Raw genomic sequence first — 22,781 nt, 5'->3', positions numbered from 1 at the left:
ACTCAGTTTGAAATTGCCAACTAGAAATATAGCGTACACGTCACTAAGTTCTAGGAGTCCGAGACAACAGCTGGAATACATAGTTAATAGGCAGCTAGCTACAAGGCTTTAAAAAAAACAAAACAACAGTTCACAAACTAATAGTTTCCTGGTTCCGAGCTAGGTGTTTGAAACTGCTACAATAGCTTCTAGGAGCAGATCTCTGGAATTTTAAAAACTGTGCCCCCAAATAAGTTTGTTTAAAGACTCTTAACAATTGAAAGACTTCAATAATTTAAATTAAACCAGTTAAAGAGTGCCCTATACTACTAATGCTGCAATATTTAGATTTAACAATCTGAAAATGAAAGTTGACTCACCTGAAATATAAACAGTGAGATGAGTAAATCTGATAAAATTCACTTAACTACCTTGGATAAAGATAAACATGTAAAACATTCAGCATCACCCTGTAAGTGTGATGGATTTTTACTGTACTTTGATGTGAATTTTAAAAAAAAGGGAGGGGGAAATGAGTTGATTAAGAGAAGGGAAACCACACTGGAATTTCCCAGTACTCAGTGCAGAGCAACCTCTCAGGGCCCTCACCCACATCTTCTTTCCAGAAAGGAGACACTTACGGAACACTGAAACAATAGAACCCTGAATTCATGGCACCATTTACTTCAACAATTACACTTTAATCAAGACACTTGCATGTTGCACAGTCTCCATTTCTTTCAACAGAACTCCAAATTCCATACAGGTGTAAACACTGTTCTTAGACCTGTTTTTTATATTTTATTGTATGAAAACTTAAAAAAGCCTTTGGAAGACTCCCATTATAGTTTTAAATTTACAGTTTCATAGCAATGACATTTACACAGAACATTGGTGATATTTTGGACTATAATTCTTTGGAGATATAATTCACTGCACAACACAGTCAAATTCTACCCTCCCATGACCTGTACTTCACTCCCACTAAAGTCAGTGGGAAAGTGTGTGCATTGCTAGACAGAATTTGGAAACACTAAAGCAACCGTTAGTCTGCCTGTAAGGAGACCAAATATTCTGGGTACTGTATTAGAAACAAGTAATCTCAGGTATTTTCTCTTACCCACTGAGTTTCATGTTTGGTTTTGGTTTTTTTGGTGGGCGCGCAGAAGCTCTATACTGCTAACTTTTGATTAATTTTTAAAGTTTTTCCTGCCTATTCCTATTGCATACCTCTAGTGGAGCTGATCCAGTTATTCCTTTCTATACCACAAAGCATTTCAAACATTGTTGATGCAACATGGAAAGACTAGGATAGTGGTCCAGTGTTGGCAAGACTAGAAAAGGGACACTGCTTACAAGTGACTTTGAAGATTCAGTTGGGGATGGCCCTGGGCACACTTTGGTCACAGTGAGAAGTGAGCACGAAGACTTGAGTGTAAAAATGCTGACTTGCAAGCACATAGCATTCTGTGCAAGCCCTGCCTGACAAACCAAATGGGAGCAGTTTCCAAACAGTAACTGAGGGGGTGAAGGGCTGGCTTTTTAAATGTATTTAGGCAACTGAGGATGCAGATAAGAATCTACACACCTATCTGCATCTTTAGGCACCTAAATACTTTTAAAAATCTATCCCAAAGCCTCATGTCCCGCCTCAAAAGTCAAGTCACAAAACGAGCCATTCCTAGAGGACTCTGGCTGTACAAGCCCTCCTCAATGCAAGCAGCAGTAATCTTATAGGAATGCCCATCTTAAGCAGTGATCAATAGTACCAGATACTCTCAGTACAGTTAGTGAAGGATTATAACAAAGGAAAATTAGAGTTTTATCTACAGCTATCCATTTGATTTGGTTTGTGGCTTCTTTAAATATTTAGGTCTCCCATAGTACATCATGTGTGTCTCTACAGTGTCTAGTATCTCACTGTTGATTCGCAGAACAGCTGGATCAGTCTGATTGTTTTCTTTGATGTCATACAAGTGCTGCAAGCCACCTTCTTCAATTAGCATGCTACAGTACCGGGCAGCTGAAATGAGAGAGAGAAAGTGCATCTTTATTAGGGACTTTGCTAAGAGAGTGTCAAAATGACAACTTACATTAGGAGAAAAATTCAAGTGTTAACTAATGCAGTTATGCTGCCTCTGACTTCAGCCAATATTTAGACTACATAATTAGTGATGCATTAGTACTCAGCATTGGATTGGTTGTTCCCATTTATAAGGACTTCAATGAGGGCAGAATAATGCTAACGCCAAGTGCTTTTGGAAATACCATCCTTAGAGTAATAACATTGTTAAGTATAGAGGGGAGGGTCAACATTTCCCAGATATAGTTAAATGAACTGGAACAGGATTTGGAATCAAACTAGTTTATTAAAAACTGAGTTATAAACAGGCTACTAATTTGACATTGACTTTAGTGCACGCATATGCAGATTGGCTGACTATACAATGTAAAGCTCTTTAAAGCCACCCAGTGATCACACATGGGTCTAATTATTTGATGTACATTACATAAATGATTTTGTAGTCCACAATACTCTTTACAAATTTATAAACTACTACAGACCACTTCACTCCACACTGTTAGAGCTGCCCCTGAGGTGGAATATGGCATACGGCCATGCTACACAACAGTTTAGGGCAGGAAGAGGTGTGGACTACAGCATCCACCCTGACACTGCAGGAAATAGTAGGGAAAACCCTATTCTGAAGAGGACTACAGCGTTTTTAAAAAAGATCAGAACTTCAGTTTTAAAAAGTTTCCTCTGAAACACAGAACCTCCAACAGAACGGTGCCACGAACACCATGCTGGGGAACTGGCTCAATAGCAGCTCCAATTATACCCTCTTTTTCAACTCACTGCAACCCCTACAGCATAATGTAGGCACAGATCCCATCTCATTTATCCTGAGAATAAGTATTCTGATGTTATCCTGCTTTAAGGTAGAAACTTGGTGTATCTGCCAAACGTTATAATAATTTCCAAACACTTGGGTTATGTTCATTTTGATATCCTAAGTACTTTTGGTAACTGCTCCCTTACACAGAAATATTCCTCATAAAAATTGCCATTTAGTTTGATGGTCTGGAAAACAACTTAGGAAATGCTCAGGAGCAGAACAGTAAAGTCCCAAAAGCAATGGGGTGAGTAGGGATGACACATCCATCAACTCTCACACACATGTACACATTCACATTCACATAAAAAAACAAAGCAAGCAGCAATGAGACTTGTTAGTTACAATACATCTGTAAACTCTATGGGATTGTTTTTTTCAATTTAAAGAGAATACATTGTTTGCAGAATTGCATTACTTACTCATGAGTAAGGCTGTGAGTCTGTCACGGATACCGTGACTTTCTGGGACCTCCATGACTTCTGCAGCCTGCAGATGTGCCTGACAGCAGGTCCGCCTGGGGGCCAGCCTCACTGGTCCCCCGCCAGTGGCGGTGGTCCTGGGCTGCCCCCTGACAGCAGTGACAGTGGCAATCCCAGCATGCCCCTGCTGGCAGTCTCGAGCCACCCCCTGACAGCAGTGGCAGCAGCAGTCCTGGCAGGCCCCTGACAGTGGTCCTGGGCCGCTCCCCACCCCTGAGCTCCAGCGGGCACCCAGGAGCCAGCCCTCCACCCCCAGCACCAGCAGGCACCCTGGAGCCAGCCCCCCACCCCACCCCCAGCAGGCACCCCCAGATTTAGTCAGGGGTATATAGTAAAAGAAAGGGACAGGTCACCAGCCCGTGAATTTTTGTTTATTGCCCATGACCCGTCCATGACTTTACTAAAAATCCTATGACTAAAACGTAGCCTTACTCATGAGATTTATATAAAAGACAAATTCATCCTGACCAGCCATTTTATTTACTACCCTATTGTCGCTAAACACAGATCAGTTTAAAAACCAAGGAACTGTATCTCAGCTTGTTACAATGTTTTGAGTCATTGAATGGAATGAGACTACTGTTTACTATCCAACATAAACCCTATATGAGTAAGAGGTCAGCAAAGAATGATTTGAACTTTGATGTACTTATCCAACAGGCTTATGAGTGAACATGAGAACCATCCTATTTCATATTAAAAGATTAAACTGTAAAGTTGAATACATACGAGTTTTGCAGGTGACATGCTGCATAGCCCACACTGCCCACAGCTGAACCCCAGATATCGTGAAGCAGTCAAGTAATGGATAGAAAGGATTCAAGGATCTATGGGTTTAAAAGAGAAATATATTTGGTGAAGTCATGGGGATACTGGGTACCTTTATTTCAGAGTAACTATGCTGTCTCAACACATTAAGCTTTAGGTATCCTCATACAGTGTTGGATTCTGCATTAAACACCCAGGAAACACTCAAGTACACTGTAATACCATTATGGAAGTCAATGGTAGACCCTCCTCTGGGATACTGGGGCTAGTTCTAGTCACTCTCTAATAGCAGCAGCAATAAAAGTATTTAATAAATAATTATCTTCCAGAACTCATGGAGGATGGATGAGGACCCAGGGAATTACAGAACAGTCAGCCTAACTTTGACACCTGGAAAGATGCTGGAATTAAGCAAACAATTGATTTGTAAGCACAGAGAGAATAACAGGGTAAGAAGTAAATGCCAACATGGATTTGACAAGAACAAATTGTGCCAAACCAATCTAATTTCCCTCTTTGACATAATTTCTGGTGTAGCGCATGTTGGGGGGAAAGCAGATACGATACATCTTGATTTTATAGTAAGGCTTTTGACACAGTCCCATGTGACAGTCTCATAAAAAAAACCCATAGGAAATGTGATCTTGATGTGGTCTAAATGTGGTCACAGTTGCAAAAAAGCCTAATATTCTGGGCTGAATTAATGGAAGTGTCACACAGACTCAGACTTTAAGGCCAGAAGAGATCATCATGATCATCTAGTCTGACCTCCTGCAGGCCACAGAACCTCACCCACCCACTCCTGTAATAGACTTCTAACCTCTGGTTGAGTTACTGAAGTCTTCAAATCATGATGTGAAGACTGAGTCACAGAGAATGTAGGCTATATGTAGGACACAGGAGGCAAAAGTCCTACACTACACTTGGGACTAGTGAGGTCTCAGCTGCAGTAGTGTGTCCAGTTTTAGGCACCACACTTTAGAAAGATACGGACTATTTGAACAGTGTCAAGAGAAGAGCAACAAAAATGATGTATGGTTTAGAAAATCTGATTTATGAGGAAAGGTTAAAAAAACTGGACATACTTAGTCTTGAGAAAAGACGACAGAGGAGGGACCTGATAACAGTCTTCAGATATGTTAAAGGCTGTTATAATGATATATGGAGATATACCTATCTCATAGAACTGGAAGGGACCCTGAAAGGTCATCAAGTCCAGCCCCCTGCCCTCACTAGCAGGACCAAGTACTGATTTCGCCCCAGATCCCTAAGTGGCCCCCTCAAGGATTGAACTCACAACCCTGGGTTTAGCAGGCCAATGCTCAAACCACTGAGTATCTGGTGATCAATTGTTCTCCATGTCCATGAAGGTAGGACAAGAAGTAATGGACTTAATCTATAGTAAAGGAGATTTAGGTTAGATAGGAAAAACTTGGATAGTTCAAGCTCTGGAATAGGCTTTGAAGGGATGCTGTAGAATCCCCATTGTTGGAGGTCTTTAAGAACAGATTAGACAAACACCTGTCAGGGGTGGTCTAGTTTACTTGGTCCTGCCTCAGCACAGGGGGCTGGACTAGATGACCTCTCAAGGTCCCTTCTAGCCCTACATCTATATGATTCTGTAAATAGGTAATAAGTGATGAGAGGCATGGAAAGCCTTCCATATGGAAAGAGATTGGGATTGTTTAGTTTAGACTCTAGATGAACAAGAAGGGGTAAAGATATATAAAATAATTAATGGCATATGGGGGAAAAAAATCACGTTCCCATTTATACTCTAAATAAGAAAAAAAAGGACAAAATTGAAAACCATTAAGTTTAATACTAATTCAAGGAAAATTTTAAAAACACCTCCACAAGAGTGACCTATGGAACTCATTCATGAGAGGCCAACGCCTTGGCAGGATTTATAAAGCTTTAAGACAGCCATATGGCTAATGGGAGCATCCACAATTACATTAGGTTGTGGTGGTTTTTATTATTTTAAAAAGAGAAAGCCACGTGCTGCAGGATTTAAGCCAATTTCTAACTGACAGAAGTTAGGCAAAAGCATCCTTTAACAGCCCAATTCTATAAATTTTCAGCTATAGGGTATCTTGCAACTTCCCCAGAAACATCTGGTAGTACTGGACACTCTCACAGACAGGATACTACACTATAAGCCACCAGTGTAATGCAGCATAGCAATTTATATGCTCCTAAAAAAAAAAAAAAGGCTTGGGATGTTGAAGTCATAGGTGCAGGACCCAAATCTGGTTCCTGTGAACGGTATGTATTATTTTAGCTGGTTAGAACTACCTAGAACAGTATTTCAGCAGGCTCCAAAATGGCTTTTCGCCCCTCCATTCCCTGCCCAAACATGTCCAAGAGATCTGCTACAAAAGCAGTGTTCCATAAAGGAGAACATTTAGGGTGAAGAGGTTGGTGGCGGCAGCAGCAGAAATACAGTAAGTACACAAACTTCAGAAACAGGAGAAGAGTTAATATTGTCAAGACATTATTCCGAATTCATTACCTGTAGGCAACCAATGCTACCATCTTACATTTTGGTGTTGGCCACTTCAAAATGGTTGAATGCTGTAAAGATACAAAACTAATTATTATAATATTTACAGTAAACCGCACAAGCACTGTACTAGAATATAACTAGGGTATCAGTTTTAGCCAGCGTACCAGTTGTTCAATCAGAGATTTTCTTTGGGTTTGACTCAGTGTCCAGGCCTGCTCTCCTCGAGATAGTAAATTAGCAATAATCCCAGCTGAAAAGAAACTGACTTCTATCTCAGCACTACACAATAATTCACTGAGACGGTCTACAAAGTCCTTCCACATTAGTTTAGACTGAAGTTCTCTCACTTCTGCTACATTGTTCTGTAAGACAGAATAGGTGAAAAAAATCAGTGTGCACAAGCAGCATATACAACGTTCATAAGCATTATGATAAGTAAATACATTTCTTCTAAAGGATGATGAGCCTTATAACCTCCCATTTTCTATAACAACATAGTTGATACTCTGAAAGCTTCAATACCTAAAAATCAAACTGAAGCAAATAAAAAAACCCACTACCAAACCCTCACCTACAGTGCATATTTTGTTACATTACTTAATTTTGAGTCCAATCCAGAATTTAACAAGAGTTTTGCCATCAAGTTCAGCAGGAGCAGAACTGGACCTTTATCTTCTTTTGGGTACTTGTACTCATTTCACTTGCTCCCCTAACCTCTGCGGAAGTACTGAAGGAAATGCCTTGACCGCTGAATGGTTATTTCTATTTTAATCCATGTACTGTAAACTGGTTTTCAGAAAATCATCAGTGTAATGTAAAAATGATGCTGAGATGAGTGTCTAAGGATATAAACTGATCCTTTAGTAAAGAGAGATTTTCTCCCTTACAATTTAAAAGTAAGTTAACATGCCCTCCAGGTATTTCCTAACTGAAAGTTAAACAGAAACAAGTAACAGAAAACTAATGCTTCTTTTAAAACAGAACTTGATTTTGATCTTACCAGAAGGCCAAGAACTTTATGTTGTATAGCTGAATCAGATGGAAAACACTGTCAAGACAAACAAAGGTCATCATTAAATAGAGGTTTGATGTATGCTAGCAATCTACCACAATCAGTCACACTCTCACCTCTAAGACTCTCATGAAGAGTTCTAACCCTTGGTTGTCAATGAAGTGCCTACAGGTGGTAGCGGATTCATCAGTGAGATTCCAAAGTGCACTCAGGGTAAACATGAAAGTAGTATCGACTTCATTCAAATTTGTTTTCTGTTCAACTATTTCAAGAAGTTCCTGTAAAGGAAAAGCAAAAAATAAGGTTTTAGACAGGGGCGGCTCTATAAATTAGGGCGCCCCAAGCAGGGCGGCGCGCTCCGCCGCCCTTCCCCGGTCCCGCGGCCGGGGCAGAAGTGTCTGCGGCGGGTGCGCTGGTCCCGGCTCCGGTGGAGCATCAGCAGGCACGCCTGCGGGAGCTCCGTCCGAGCCGCGGGACCAGCGCACCCGCCGCAGTCATGCCTGCGGGAGCTCAACCGGAGCCGCGGGAAGAGGGGACCCGCCGCAGTCATGCCGGAGCCAAATGCCGCCCCCCCCGGGAAAGGGCCGCCCCACGCGCCTGCTTGGCGCGCTGGGGTCTGGAGCCGGCCCTGGTTTTAGATTTTGACTTTGATTCTCATTGCAGACATTAGTAATAATTCATATCGATATTGTGAAAGCACCAAAAGACCTTAAGCCCCATCATGCTCTGTGCTGTACAAATGTGGGTTGCTCAGAACTGAGTCATTTTTCTCATGATGTTGGTTTAATATCTGGTGACAAAGAATGTCACAGAGATGTGCAACTCACCCCCACAACGATGTAGAGTTCTGCACTGAGTTGCGTTGTTTGCTCAGATGAAAGCTGCAAGTAAATAATGTTACATGAGTATCTGAAATATCTGTTGAAAATTAGGAAACAGAAGTTTGAACATTTCCAAATTTAAGTCTCATACCTTCAAAGCTAGAATAGAGCTTATATTCACTGCCATCCTTTGCATATTTTGATTTTCATGGTTACACAGCCACTGCATAACAAGTTTGGCAGCTTCAAACCTAGATTATGACAGCAGAGTATAAGTTATACTAAACTTAAAATTCATCTTGCATCTCAGACTCTAGGGTTCTCATATCAACCTCTGGAAACGGAAGGAAACATGCTTAGTTTCCAAAGGATAGAAAAGCACAAGCTTGGTTTTTGCATATCCTCTCCTCACCCCCGAAAACGGGCAATAACAAAGACTAATTTATAGCAGCCTTTGATCAGGCCACAAGAAAGATGCTAAGAGGGATCCAATAGTTTTAAAAGATTATCTAAAAAATGACTAAGTGAGCAACAATAAATAACTCATTATTAATGCATGAGTGATGCCTTTTGTTACTAACAGAACTACCACCAAACCCCCTCTCCACATCTGAAGAAAGGTTTCCCTTTCTTCCTGTCAGAGCAAAGAATCCTCCCCTCGTACCTTCTGCTTCCGTCACCCATTCCTCCCTCCAGGCAGTCAAGTGCCAATGTCATCAACAGAGTGACAAGGTGGGTGAAGTAATATCTTTTATTTGACCAACTTCTGCTGGTGAGAGACGCAAGCTTTGGAGCTACACAGAGCTCTTCTTCAGGAAGACATGAGGAAGAGCTCTGTGTAGCTCGAAAGCTGGTCTCTCTCACCAACAGCTGTTCCAATACAAGATATTACCTTGCTCGCTTTGTCTCTCTAATATCCTGGGACCTCCCCGGCTACCACAACAATGACATCAATAGTGTATTAACACCACTGCCAGATAAGAAAGATCACTGAAGTCATATACAAGGCAACTGCCTTTCCCTCCAGCAGATGAACATGTCCAGGGAGCTAGAAATCTTGAAGTGTTGACCCTTCCAAAGTCAACAGGAATTTTGCCATTGACGTCAATTGGGCCAAGATTTTACTGCCAGTCTGATCTCCCACCAGCTTTGTACAAATGTAACACCATCAGCTTCCGTGGAGTTACTTGCAGTTTATGAGTCTATAAGCAAGAATCAGGCCCTAGGAAGCGAACCTAAAATTTCTGAATGACAAGTCAGAAGACTAGTTAATTGAGGATCCACAAAAGAAAGTTTAAAGATGAAAGTTATGATAAAAAAAAAAAAACAGAAAAAAGAAAATTTGTTCCAAATATCTGACATGCTGCTTGACATCCTATTTCAATGTATTGGGTTGTCACTTACCTGTTAAATGGAACATCTTGAAGGATCCTGACACTAGATAGGAGGAGGAGGCAATTCTTCTGTAGCTGGTTTTTGTTTTGTTTTTTTGGGGGGGAGCGAGGGGGAGAAGAGAAAAAGATTTTATGAAGTTACAGAAGCGCGCTCTCATATTTTATTTTATAATAATTTTGCAGTTCACTAATCATTAGGGAACCATGTATTGTATTATTAGACACAAATAATTAAACAAGCAAAGGATGGAATTGAGATACCATAAACAAAATCTTAAACAATATAAAGGCTTCTGCAGTACAGATAATGCAATCCCCCCTAGAATCTATGATATTAATGAGTCCAGTTTTGTTCCTTACTTAACTTTATCGTACAAGGAGGTTTTTGGAATGGGGGAAGATGTTAAATTTTATCTTGCTGTGAGATTTTTTTAATTCATATTCAAAGTTGTCTAAGAATTGGACCTCTTTGTAAAATCTCATTCCGAGTCCCCACTACCAGCCTTAACCTCTCCTCAAGGGTCAGTATCAGCTGTATGAATTCAGTGTTGCAAGAAAGGCAGACTGTTACCATCCTACAAGATTACAGTTGGCTGTATCACAGCTTTGGATCTAAAGCATTTCCTTAACAGCCTTTGCCATCAGCCCGGACTGGATTCAAGAAAAGCACATGAATATTGCTGCCACTAACCATTACTTAGTTTAGTGTGTGCTATCTCATAATAATGTAAAAGGGGCATATGGGATCAGATCAATTATCCAGCTAGCCCAGTATCCTGGCTTCTGACAGTGGCCAATGCCAGCAGCTTCAAAGAGACAACAGAAAACACAATTACTGAGTGATCCATCCCCTTTCATCCAGTTCCAGCTTTTGGCAGTCGGAGGTTTAGGGCCACCCAGAGAATGAGGTTGTGACCATGACCATCTTGGCTAATAGACAGTGATGGACTTATCCTCCATGGATTTATCTAATTATTTTTAACCCAATCAGACCTTGGGTTTCACAATGTCCCCTGCCAATGAGTTCCACAGGTTGACAGTGTTATGTGAAGAAGTACATCCATTTGTTTGTTTTAAAACTACTGCCTATTAATTCATTGGTTATGTGAAAGGGTAAATAACAATTCCCTATTCAAACCATTTATAGACTTCTACCACATCCCCTCTTAGTCATCTCTTTTCCAAGCTGGACAGTCTCAGTATTTTAAATCTCTCCTCATACAGAAGCTGTTTCGTACCTGTAATAATTTTCTTGCCCTTTTCCACATCTAATATATCTTTTTTGAGATAGGGCAACCAGAACTGCACACAGTACTCAAGGTGTGGGTGTGCCACAGATTTATATAGTGGCATAATGATATTTGCTCTCTTATTAGCTAGCCCTTTCCTAATGGTGGCTAGCATTGTTAGCTTTTTCGACTTATGAGAGGATAGGAGTAAGTGGGAGATCTCAAGCCACCACCAATTCAGTTACCCACACAGAAAGCACTACCCATCAGTCCTCGATGTGGAATTGCAAATATTGGAATTGCTATTTCTTCTTTCTGAACAGAAATTAAAGAAATCTAATTGCTGTGGAGGAAGTAATGACTGAATTTGTGCCAGACTAATTTCACCTGCTTGCTGAAAGACAAGCTTCTAATAATTCTTTTTAAGTTATGCCAATACTAAAATGCACCTGAGGCCTCATGACAGCAAGAATACTGCAAGTCTCTTTATACAGCAAGAGAGATTTCTACATTGTACAGAGGACAGCTAGCTTGAAAGGTAACTTCGATTAGTAAATATCTACTAATTATACCCATTTCCAGTACAGTCCTTAAAATGTCTGTCACTGCTTCAATATTTCCCTAGCTGTGAATGATGCCGATGTCTCAGTGAGAATTGAGATTTTAGTTATACTTCCCATAAGAAGACAACTCTGATGTAGCTCCACATTTGATTGCACAGGAAAAGCAGGAGACTTTCAGCGGTGATGCAAGCAGAGTTTGTTGTTGTTTGGTCTTCTTTAAAATTCAGGAGTAATTTTATGGCATTTCACCACTTACACCAATTCACAAATATTGGTTAAGAACAACAGTACATGCTTTATAACACATCTGTCAGTCTCCTCACTTTCCCAGGAGTCCAGCCTGCATTTCCTGTATTTTCATACAATCAGGATGACAGCTTTCTATGTATTTCAGACTACTTATTCTCGATTTATTCTTCTGTGTAATTAAGTGTACTCATTATACTATATTAAGTGACATATAAGAAGTCTGCTAATACAGAGCAAAGATGAAACATGACAAGGCAAGGTTAACACTGTAGAGGAATCTGAATGTTAAAATTAATGGCATACATAATTTATAAATAGTAAAACAAAAAAGAAAATTGTTAAGCTGCATGAGAGTAGAGAGAGCACCAGTCATCCAACCTTAGTGTTGGCCTCTACTGATGCAAAGCAGAAGGGAGAAATTAGGGGAAAACCCCACAGATTCTACAAATCTGGTCTTTTCTGCTAATTGTGGCATTTCATTTGGATTTGAACAAAATATCAGTACATCAATACCGATGAAGCCTTCTCAGAGCAGAAACATACTTGTTCTGCTTTATATTATAGCCCTCCTTGTTAGGAGACGCGAATTAAAATTGTGCTCCCTGCCCTTTTACCTGTTGCTGTTCAGGAAAGTTTTCCACGGCTTTGAGTAGTAAATGGATCACATCGGATAGCAGACGAACAGGCATGCCAGCAGACAGACCCTGTCTAGTTAAGTTAAGAGAACACGCACTAGCAGTTAACTGCACTGCCAAGTCCAAGGGGTGATTTCTCATTCCAACAATCACAAGCTGAAATAGAAAAGTTATGTTCACATAATAAGATCTCATATTTCTAATTTTGTAAGACAGTCACAATACTGCATTGTACAAGTTATGATGCACTTCTAATTATGATTACTGAATATTTTAAATAGTTATTAACCAAATGCAACAAGTATACCCAGAAGTGCACCCTCTTAGTAGCGCAGTAGGATTGTAATGGCGAAAATCAATTTTATTCTGCAATCATATCACCTAGAGAAGGGTGTGAGTTTTTCTCCATTCCATGATATGTCCTACTATCCGCAGGATGTGAAAGGACAGTGACCCCAAACTAAATTTGGGGGGAGATTGAAGTGATATTATTGTGAAAAGGGGGCACACCCTGGGGAAGAGGCAAGATCTATGACTGCACCTGATGGCATCTGACCTCCAATAGCCAATGGAGAATGAGTATTGGGGATGGCAAGAGGGCAGACCTTCACTGCTTATCCAGGACACCTAAGAAGTGGCTGGGAATGTCTTCTGTGATCCTTGATTAAACACAAAATTGCACCAGATGCAGACCTAGTCAGTCCCACCCATACTTTCATAACTAACATGCTGGACTAGTCAACGTGTTCTACCTAGAATTGACTGCAAAAGCTACAGCCAATTCCATCACGTTGCAGTCAGAATCCTAAATGGAGGAAACAAACAAAGCATGTCTTTATCAACTCCCCATTTAAATCCAAATCCATTTAAGGGTATTGGCCCTAATCTCTAAAATTCTGGAAGGGAAAAGCATAAACTCTCCCCAAATCCATCTCTTCCTTTGTTACCTGCTGTGATAGTTATGATCAACAGGAAAGGAGATTACAGCACCTGGATTACTCCTGCAAGTGTACTTCTGAAATAACCCCACTCAGCATACCAGCTAACTCAAGGGAAGGGAGAAGAGTCTGGGATGTGTACCTGATGAGTTACAGATCTTTACACACACACACACACACACACACCCCAACAAATATATTGATATTTACTCTCACCAGCAATTCATTTTTACCTTTAAGATTTCAGGCTTAGTTATTCTCATAAAACACGTCTGGGTGAAGAGACGAAAGAAAGCCTCCTTCACAAAGTATGACCGCTCACTGTAACGCTTCAGAGCTTCAGAAATCTGAATCTCATTTGCTCCTCCCGATACCTGGGGGCACAAAACAGTTAATACACTGAAGTTTAATTGGAAAATTTCACGTTACCTTTAACAAGTTGGATCTTTTGAAACTGTGCAAATAAATTAGTCTTATCCAAAACCATTCAAAATATGAAGTTACAATGAGCAAGCCGTCATCTAGCTATAACAGGAGTGGGCAAACTTTTTGGCTTAAGGGCCACATCTGGGTTTGGAGAGCGGGAGGGGGCTCCAGGCTGGGGCAGGGGGTTGAGGTGCCGGCGGGTGAGGGCTCTGGTTGGGTGCTCCGGGCTGGGAATGAGAAGTTTGGAAGGTGGGAGAGGGATCAGGGCTGGGGGTTGGGGCACAGGCTCCGGGCAGCACTTACCTCAAGCAGCTCCCGGAAGCAGTGACATGTCCCCCCTCTGGCTCCTACGCAGAGGCGAGGCACTGGCCAGGCAGCTTGGCACACTGCCCCATCTGCAGGCACCACCCCTGCAGTTCTCATTGGCTGTAGTTCCCAGCCAATGGGAGCTGCAGAGTCAGCGCTTGGGGCGGGAGCAGTGTATAGAGTCCCTGGCTACCCCTACACATAGGAGCTGGAGGGGGAACATGCCACTGCTTCTGGGAGCCACGCAGAGCCCAGCTTCCAGGAGCCGCCCAATGGGAGCTTGAAGTCTGGATTAAAAGATCCGATGGGCTGTGGTTTGCCCACCCCTGAGCTATAATATAACTCACATGTAGTAATCTAAGAATATACTTAGAAAATTCTCCAGATAAATTCTTTGCATTGTGACAGCGCCTTCTGTTCAAAGACCTCGAACCTGAGCTCTGTCCAGGCTCTTCCCAGAGCCATGGAAATAGTTCAAACACAACACAGCAGTTTGTTAGTGCTCCATATGGAGGATAAATGCATCTAGGCAAGACCACTAAACAAAACTGCTCTCACCTCAACTCAGTTGTCTGTCTCAATTCAATTTTTTGCTCATTTTAACTTCGGGCAGCAGAACAGAGCTGGACAAACACTAGTAATGTTAGTCTACAACTTCTTTTGTCTTTTTCATTGAAGTAATCAATTTTATTTTAATTTTAATTTTTTTCCATTCCCGATATTCAACAAGCTCAACTGTTAACTGCACAAACTGTTTTGACCCTTACTAGATTTATTCTCAAAGTTACTTTCATTAGGACAGGATTAGTCAGAGAGAAGTGGGGCAAAGAAGAGCTAAATAACATATCTTTGCTCCTCTCCCTGAACTCTTTTTTTACCCTACTGGGAGTAGGATTCAGAGTTCCTGGCTCTACTTCCTACACAACACAGCAGATCACACTTCCTTTTGCATGCAAATGTGTCTTTTTTTTTTTTTTTTAAACTCAAACCTTCAAGTTTCCTTCTCCCGAAAGGAATTCGGAGTAGCCGGCATCAGTAGCAAGTAGTCCCACAAACTGCATTGCAGGTCGCTGTTTGACAAATGCTTCTACAGCTTCATCAGTAATGTATTTACTGCCAGAAATGTCCAAAGACACTAGGTGAGGTAGGATGTCTTTCTGTTCTAGTAAAGAGACGGGTATATCAGATGTAAACTGCTGATCATCCGAAATATCGAGGTGGTTCAAATACTTTAGTTGTCTTATGACATCCAAGACTTGGGGCGTAGTCATTGTTAAACACTTCAAGTAGTGCATAGAGAGAGACTTAAGTCGATCCTTGCAGGCGAGAAGTGGAGTTATGTCAGTGACAGAAGTGTTGGATATATCCAAACTTTCCAGCCTTGGAAGTGAAGCAATCTCCACTAAATCCTCATTGTGGAAGCGAACATTGGTAATGCTCAAAGCACGAAGACCAGGCAATTGATTGAAGCACCTTTCATATGGATTTGTCAGGGAAAGTCTTAATGAGTCCAGTACAAGGCACTGAAGATTTTGCTGGATCCACTTATTGCTACCAAGTCCACTTACAATATCTGCAATAGAAATGTCTGCATTCATCCCTGTAGCATCAAGTTCTATTAGCTTATGATGGCAGAATGCTTTTCTGAAAGATAGTGCAGATATTTTTGCTTTCCGGATGCAAGCTTGTTTCAAGCGTATTTGGTTACCTCGGAAAATGCCCACAGTTCCATCATTCAGCAGCTCTATTGGGAAACAGCAATAAGTGTGTTACAGCAGACAGCAATGTAACGGAACTATAGAAAGTGCTCCTATTTCATCCCTCATGTTCAGTGCACTTTAGCCAGGAGGCATATTCATACATGAGAAAATTGTAAGGATTATTCTTAGAAGGTAAGGAAACAATCTATGAGCAGGAAACTGAGAAGAATAAATGGATTTTGAAAGGAGATGTTTCTCCTTCCTCATGTTTTGAATCCTCAAAAAGGCTTATGGCAGTGAACTGATAAAGTGTTATAGCCTTCCTCACAATAAAAACACATATTACATCCTAAACATGTATGCGGCAAGGGATACATTCTTTTACACTGGATACAGGGTACCTCACCTTTGTGGGCTTGGTGGAAACACTGTTACTAAACTCTCTATTCTGACTAAAAATCTTCATTATGTTCTATACTGTTCATTATACAATAAGTATTTGAGAGTAAAAACAGACTATAACTTGAAGTACAAACTCCTTGATGTTCTCTTTTCATGTTAAATGGTAGATTTATACACACACACTGATATTCCAGCTTGTTAGAGAGCTAACAGAACCATAAAAATTCCCCCTTAAAGATCACGACTGTGTGCTTGTGAGAAGAGCAAGAGAAGGGGAAAAGAATAAGTTAATGGTCTTTTAGCTGTCCCTCAAATTCAAGCATCCACTGGTGGTTAGCTTTTCAATCACGTCTTTTCAAGAGCTCCTTTACAAATACAGCATATATAGATTTAACCCTATACTTATATCCTAATAAATCAGGACACCATTTCTACATACTCTACAGGAAAACAGATTATGGATACAGTCAGGAATATGTTAAAAAATGTGAGAATTATCAAGTATGGTACATATTTTAACATGACCATTTAAAAATGATCAGGCAGCATTTAAATGCACAAGCCTCAATTATTTGTGAAAGGGTGGGAGTTTTGTTAAGATTAGTTTAAGTTGTTCCCTAAATTAGGAAGTATGGTATAACATTTAAACATTTGTTGGAATCATTTCAGCCATGGTGTGCATTTTATCCATGGTGTTAACCAATGAAACATCAAGAAAAAAAACACAACCAGCAAGCAGAAGCAAAGACAAAACAGAATTCTCAGATATCAGAGGGGTAGCCGTGTTAGTCTGGTTCTGTAGAAGCAGCAAAGAATCCTGTGGCACCTTATAGACTAACAGACGTTTTGCAGCATGAGCTTTCGTGGGTGAATACCCACTTCTTCGGATGCAAGCAGTGGAAATTTCCAGGGGCAGGTGTGTATATATATAAGCAAGCAAGAAGCAAGCTAGAGATAACGAGGTTAGATCAATCAGGGAGGATGAGGCCCTGTTCCAGCAGCTGAGGTGTGAAAACCAAGGGAGGAGAAACTGGTTCTGTAATTGGCAAGCCATTCACAATCTTTGTTTAGTCCTAAGCTGATGGTGTTAAATTTGCAGATGAACTGGAGCTCAGCAGGTTTCAGAGTAGCAGCCGTGTTAGTCTGTATCCGCAAAAAAAACAGGAGTACTTGTGGCACCTTAAAGACTCAGCAGTTTCTCTTTGACCTCGTTATCTCTAGCTTGCTTCTTGCTTGCTTATATATACACACCTGCCCCTGGAAATTTCCACTGCTTGCATCCGAAGAAGTGGGTATTCACCCATGAAAGCTCATGCTGCAAAACGTCTGTTAGTCTATAAGGTGCCACAGGATTCTTTGCTGCTTCTACAGAATTCTCAGAGTTAGTCTGGAAGAGACGATGTTGGAGTTTTTAGTTAAGGATTTGTTGTGTAAGTCTTACTTGATTAGAGTATAAACAGCTAAATATCAGAATGGTTTGTGCACTACTTTTTCCTAGTGCTTCGCTCAATCTAGCTTTAATTGTCCCAACTGAAGGGCCTTCCACTGCTGACCTTAAGTGATGATTCCACAGCCTACATTTTCATTTTCTTAATTTCATCCTATTATTTCTAAGTATTTAATGTCAGAAAACCTATGACGAGAAGTACCCAGGAACTGTATGAAGGTTATTAAAGCATACCAAAAAAAACATTGTCCTCCTTTTGTCTTTCCTAAAACATCCAAAGCAAAAAGAATTTAACAATAAAAAATCTCCATCTCAACCAGCAGGCTGACATACACTTTGAACAACCATGACAAGACTGAACCCTGTCATACATTACACTTTTGTGCTACCTTAAATAGCTCCCTTCCACCCTTGGTAGCTGCTCTCTTTAGATGTGTACTGTGACAGCCTGGGAGATAAAATGGAATGTACAATTTGACACAAACTTGTTTTGTGAACCCCATTTTGATTATAATCTCCATCTTGGGTTAAGACATCCAGGTGGAACTGAAAACCGTTTAATTCCTACCAAAGAGAGTCTATTCTGGGCACTGTGTGATAATACTGGGGTTTCGGATACCTCTTATAGAGCTAACCATGACAAAGTCATTCAGGGCCATCTACTCTGAGTGACTATCCTAACGGAAGAACAGGCTTGCTGTTAAGTAGGAGTCGCTGACTCTGAAAGTCAGAGGACTCTATGCAGAAACCTGTCTGAGGAGGGGGCCAAAATCCCCCGGTTTTCAGTTCCAACTGGATGTCTTAACCCAAGATGGAGGTTATAATCAAAGCACATAGCTGGAAGAGCTGGAGTTGCCCAGCCTGACCACTTGGCGAAAGAGGAAATACTTTTTTTAAGGAGGCTTCTTCTCTGAGGAAGGAGGGGCAGCATTCCACCATCAGAAGCAAGAAGTCCAGACACCAGGAAGGGCTGCTGAGCTGAAAGACTTTGACATTGAGGGGGAATGTTTGTTGTTTTCCTAAGAGCATATCTACACTACAGTGGCACAGCTATTATGCTGCAGTTTTGCCGCTGTATCACCATAGTGTAGACGCTTCCTATATCCTATATATTTTCCATCAATGACGCTAATCCATCTCTCAAAGAGGCAGTAGCTAGGGCAAAAGAAGAATATTTCTGTCAACATAACCCCCCAGCATAGACATGGCTAAGTCAACTTCACTATGGTTCTCTTTCACACCCCTAACCAATGAAGCCAGGTCGATCTAATTTTTAAGCATAGGCCAGGCCCAAGACAAAGGAGTATGCTTGAGAGACCCAGAGCTAGGAACAACAGTCAGTTCCTACCCAAACTCAGAGGCCTTAGTAGCACATGGGACTCAGCGGCTGGCTCCAGTCACCACACACGGGGGTCTGTTCACAGGAGGACTAGGCTAGCTTGTGACATATTTTACCTGAACTTTGCCAGCAGGGAAAAATATAAAAGTGTAACTATAAATTAGTTAACCTGAAATGAACCAGTTCACCAGTAAGTCACAGGGCAACAACATAACTTGCTTTCCTTATTGCAGTCAATATACAATACTTAAATATACCAAATCTGGTAATTATTCCCAAACTTTTATACATAAAATCCTATTCCCATGACTCTGCTAAGAAACTCCAATTGTTGTATCATTTAGGGCCACTCAAAAAAAAAAATCAGATATTCATAGTTTCCAACACTTAATGCTTAATGAGAAGCATAAAACAATTAAATTAACTTTAGACAAGGATAATCTTATGAATAAGCAAAATAGCCACACAACCTTTTCATAATCTACAAGATGGCAAACAACCACCATAGACCCCTCCTTACTGCTCTAAATTCCTTAAGCCCGATAGGCCTGTGTGATATGAAAATAAAGTTCCACTCGTTTATTTTTATATAAAATTCCTCCATACTCAGTACAGAATCACAATATGAACAGAGTGTCCATCACTAGCTGAAAGAAAAAAGAAAGCAAGATTTAAAGAGATTAAATGGATCATATTTCTAACTTGTGATGCCAGTGAGATGTTTTATTGTTTACTCCAACACACATACCCATGCCCTGCCTTTCCCAGACTCTTCACCAGAACTTCACCAAGTCCAAGATGGAACCAAAATAAATATTGTTAACTAATATTTTAAAATAAATTTCCACCCTTCTCACATTTTTTAGGTGAGCAAAGGAGGCACACTGAAATCTTGGGATGGGGGAAGGTGACCATAAATTGGGGGAAATTTTGGTTGCCTTCAAATTTAGATAATTCCAATTTAAGAAAAGCAGAAGAGAAAATGTAATAGTAGAAACAAGATGCAATCAATTCAAGATAAATTATTTTGGGGGCAAGGTAAAAAGAACAAACTTTCTGAAGGTGGTGGTGATCAGATTTCCAAAGGTGAAATCTGAGGTGGAAAAGAATGTTTGAGGTGGTATTACTCCAAGATTTCAGATGTTAAAAATATAACTCATATGACTAAAGTGCCTGACATCCAGCTTTTCCACCAGATCTACACTTGCTGATCCCAAGACAGTTGTCTTACCATGAAATGCCATAGTCTGCAGCAATCGATCAGCTACTTCTTGGGGAAGTCTTTCAGATTCTTTCAGGCATAGTGTTCCATCTTGTCTCTCGGTACAAAACTTCTCTAGGTCAGCAGTCAGCGCTTTCAAAGAGATGTCAAGTAAAGAGTATGGAGACGCCTCAGCCTGTTGTAAGCAAATAAAAAATCCTGCACACATTAATAAATTGTAATCAAATTACAACTAACCAAAATACTTTCACAATGATTAATTCAGGTTAAAGCAAAGTATTCCTGCCCCACTACCTACTTGATATAGCTCAATACATATCAGGATGAGGGAGCTTACAGAGATTGAGACAGCAACCTATTATGGTAGACCTCAGACTTCAAGGAACCGAACCTGTAAGCTCTCCACACCTTGACATCAATAGAAATTTTATGAAAAGGTCCTGCAGACTCAGACTCGAAACTGAAAATTATCTTACTGCGTAGCCATGAAAGCATCCAGTTAGGAGTAGCTTATGACTGTGGATGCTCCTCCAGATAAGTTGTCAGGCAGAATAAACTGCATATTAATACAGGCCAGACATCCTCATTCCACCCCTATTTCAAATGCATCCTTCTCCCACCCTGAACAGTCCACTTTCACTTAGTTTTGTTTGATATTAATGCGTAGCGTGCACAAGTCAGGATTTAAAGGGGCGGCCACCACGGCCACACGTGTAACAACCCAAACTCACCCAACACTTTGGCAGAATCAATTATTACTTTTTTTAAAGGGCGGTAATCAGCGCGGGCGGGTGTTTTATCTCAGCTACACCTCAGAACCTCTGGGGCCTGAGTCCCAGGAGAGGAGTTTGAGCCCGAAGAGACGGACTAGCCTGGAATCCAGCCATTCTCGGGCACGTTCGTGCTCCAGAGCCCTCAACAGCGCGACCCCGCGGGGATCCCTGTCCCACGTTCCCCTCAGAGGCGGGACACGGACACACGCCCCCCTCCCGCAGCGCCCCCCACGCCCGGCTCCGGGGCAGCCCCGCACCTGGACAGCGGGGCAGTCGCTGCAGATGGGCGGCGGCGGCCGCTGCCGGCTCTGGACGTGCAGGAACCGCACCATGGCTGGTGGGCGGGAGGCCGCCCCCGCGCGCGAGGGGCTCGGGCCTGCGCAGCAGAGACACCTCCCCGCCCTCTCCGCGCCGCTTTCTCTGCCTCGCTGGGCGCTCGCGGCCACCAGCCTCGCTACCGGGAACGCCGGGAGCCCAGCCCGGCCACAGCGCAGGCGCCGCCCGCTCACTTCCGGGGCGTGGCGGCCCGAGCTCGGGCCAGGGAACACGCGCGAGCTCCGAGCTATCGATGGGGCGATCCCAGAGCAGCCCCTGAATGTTCACAGCGCCCCCTCCCGCCGTATGATGCAGGAACTCGCCTCGGCCCTGCCCCGCCCCGGCCTACGCGCTTAAGCGCCTCCCTTCGGGAGAGGCCGCCGCGGGTTTATCGCCGCCTGGAGGCCTCACGGCCCCCGGTTCCTGTCCGGCCCCTCACAGACGCGCACACAAGAGCTGCGGGGAGGGGTCTCTACTGAGCTCTGTCCAAGAGAACGAGACGCTGAGGGATCATTTCCAACCCATGACGCCCCACGGTGCTAAAACAGACCAGCCAGGCCGGGTAACTTTAGATGCCTGTCTCCGTGATTTCTGGTTTTACACACGAATCAGCTCAGTAGTGCTAACGCTCATGATTTTGTCATGAGGCGCATAATTATTCTTTTCCTTAAAACTGCCCCAGCTCCTAGAACCAAGATTTCTTAGTGGAAAAGAAAAGTAAGTTTTGAGCCCGGGTGACTGTGGAGAAAGCTTCAAAATGTGACCTTAGCGCCCCCTAAGGGCTTAAAAAGCAGAAGGCAAAAAAAATATTTTTTACATAATCTTATGATTTTTTTAAAGCTCCGCTCATGTTTCTGGAGAGTTTGACTCATGATTTTTTAACATACTAGGAGCTCAATTTAAAATATGGTTTTATAACTTCCAAATCTACAAGTGAAGGTGGATTCTTCCCTTTCTGTACAGGTAGCATCTGCCCTGTACACAAGATTTTACAGATCAAATTATGTCCTTTGACTCTTATGCATCCTCATTGCCTTGAGGGTGCCTGGACTAGTACAAATAAATGGCACTTCCTAAACAATTCTGTTGATAAAGCACAGGGGAATAGCATTCAGCTCACTCTACCTTAGCTGTGTCAAGGCTGGAGGACTAAACAGGAGTAAAAAGAAGAAAAGCTTATCAACACAAAGTGACTAGATAAAAGTCTGATTACACACAAACAGTAGATGTAGGAGGCTCAATTCTCCTACTTGGCTGGTGTAAAACAAAAGGTTACCGTGAGCCCTTAAAGTTAAGGGTTTACAAAAAGGTAACACTCCATTATAAAGAAGTAGAATCAAATCCACTGAGTATGAAATACATAATCAGCATAGCA

The 22,781-nt window shown here is 41.8% G+C and overlaps 1 protein-coding gene and 1 long non-coding RNA gene across 2 annotated transcripts; one reads left to right on the top strand and one right to left on the bottom strand.

Moving 5' to 3' along the window:
• Positions 1 to 765: 765 nt before the first annotated feature.
• Positions 766 to 21,678, bottom strand: LOC123376092 (protein zyg-11 homolog B-like). The gene is made up of 14 exons (XM_045027813.1): positions 21,349 to 21,678; positions 20,328 to 20,493; positions 15,198 to 15,952; positions 13,710 to 13,850; positions 12,518 to 12,694; positions 9,873 to 9,937; positions 8,620 to 8,719; positions 8,475 to 8,528; positions 7,764 to 7,925; positions 7,636 to 7,683; positions 6,800 to 6,997; positions 6,642 to 6,703; positions 4,088 to 4,185; positions 766 to 2,002 (listed from the first exon to the last, which is right to left on the bottom strand). Exons 1-14 carry the CDS (start codon positions 21,421 to 21,423, stop codon positions 1,812 to 1,814), a joined length of 2,292 nt encoding a protein of 763 aa, XP_044883748.1. The 5' UTR covers positions 21,424 to 21,678; the 3' UTR covers positions 766 to 1,811.
• Positions 4,454 to 13,790, top strand: LOC123376096. The gene is made up of 3 exons (XR_006581682.1): positions 4,454 to 4,575; positions 11,415 to 11,629; positions 12,974 to 13,790. It is a non-coding gene; the product is annotated as an uncharacterized LOC123376096 (long non-coding RNA).
• Positions 21,679 to 22,781: the final 1,103 nt, after the last annotated feature.

This window comes from Mauremys mutica, chromosome 8 (assembly GCF_020497125.1).
Source record: "Mauremys mutica isolate MM-2020 ecotype Southern chromosome 8, ASM2049712v1, whole genome shotgun sequence".
In the NCBI taxonomy this organism is placed as follows: Eukaryota; Metazoa; Chordata; order Testudines; family Geoemydidae; genus Mauremys; species Mauremys mutica.
This window is presented reverse-complemented; position numbering and strand designations above follow the sequence as displayed.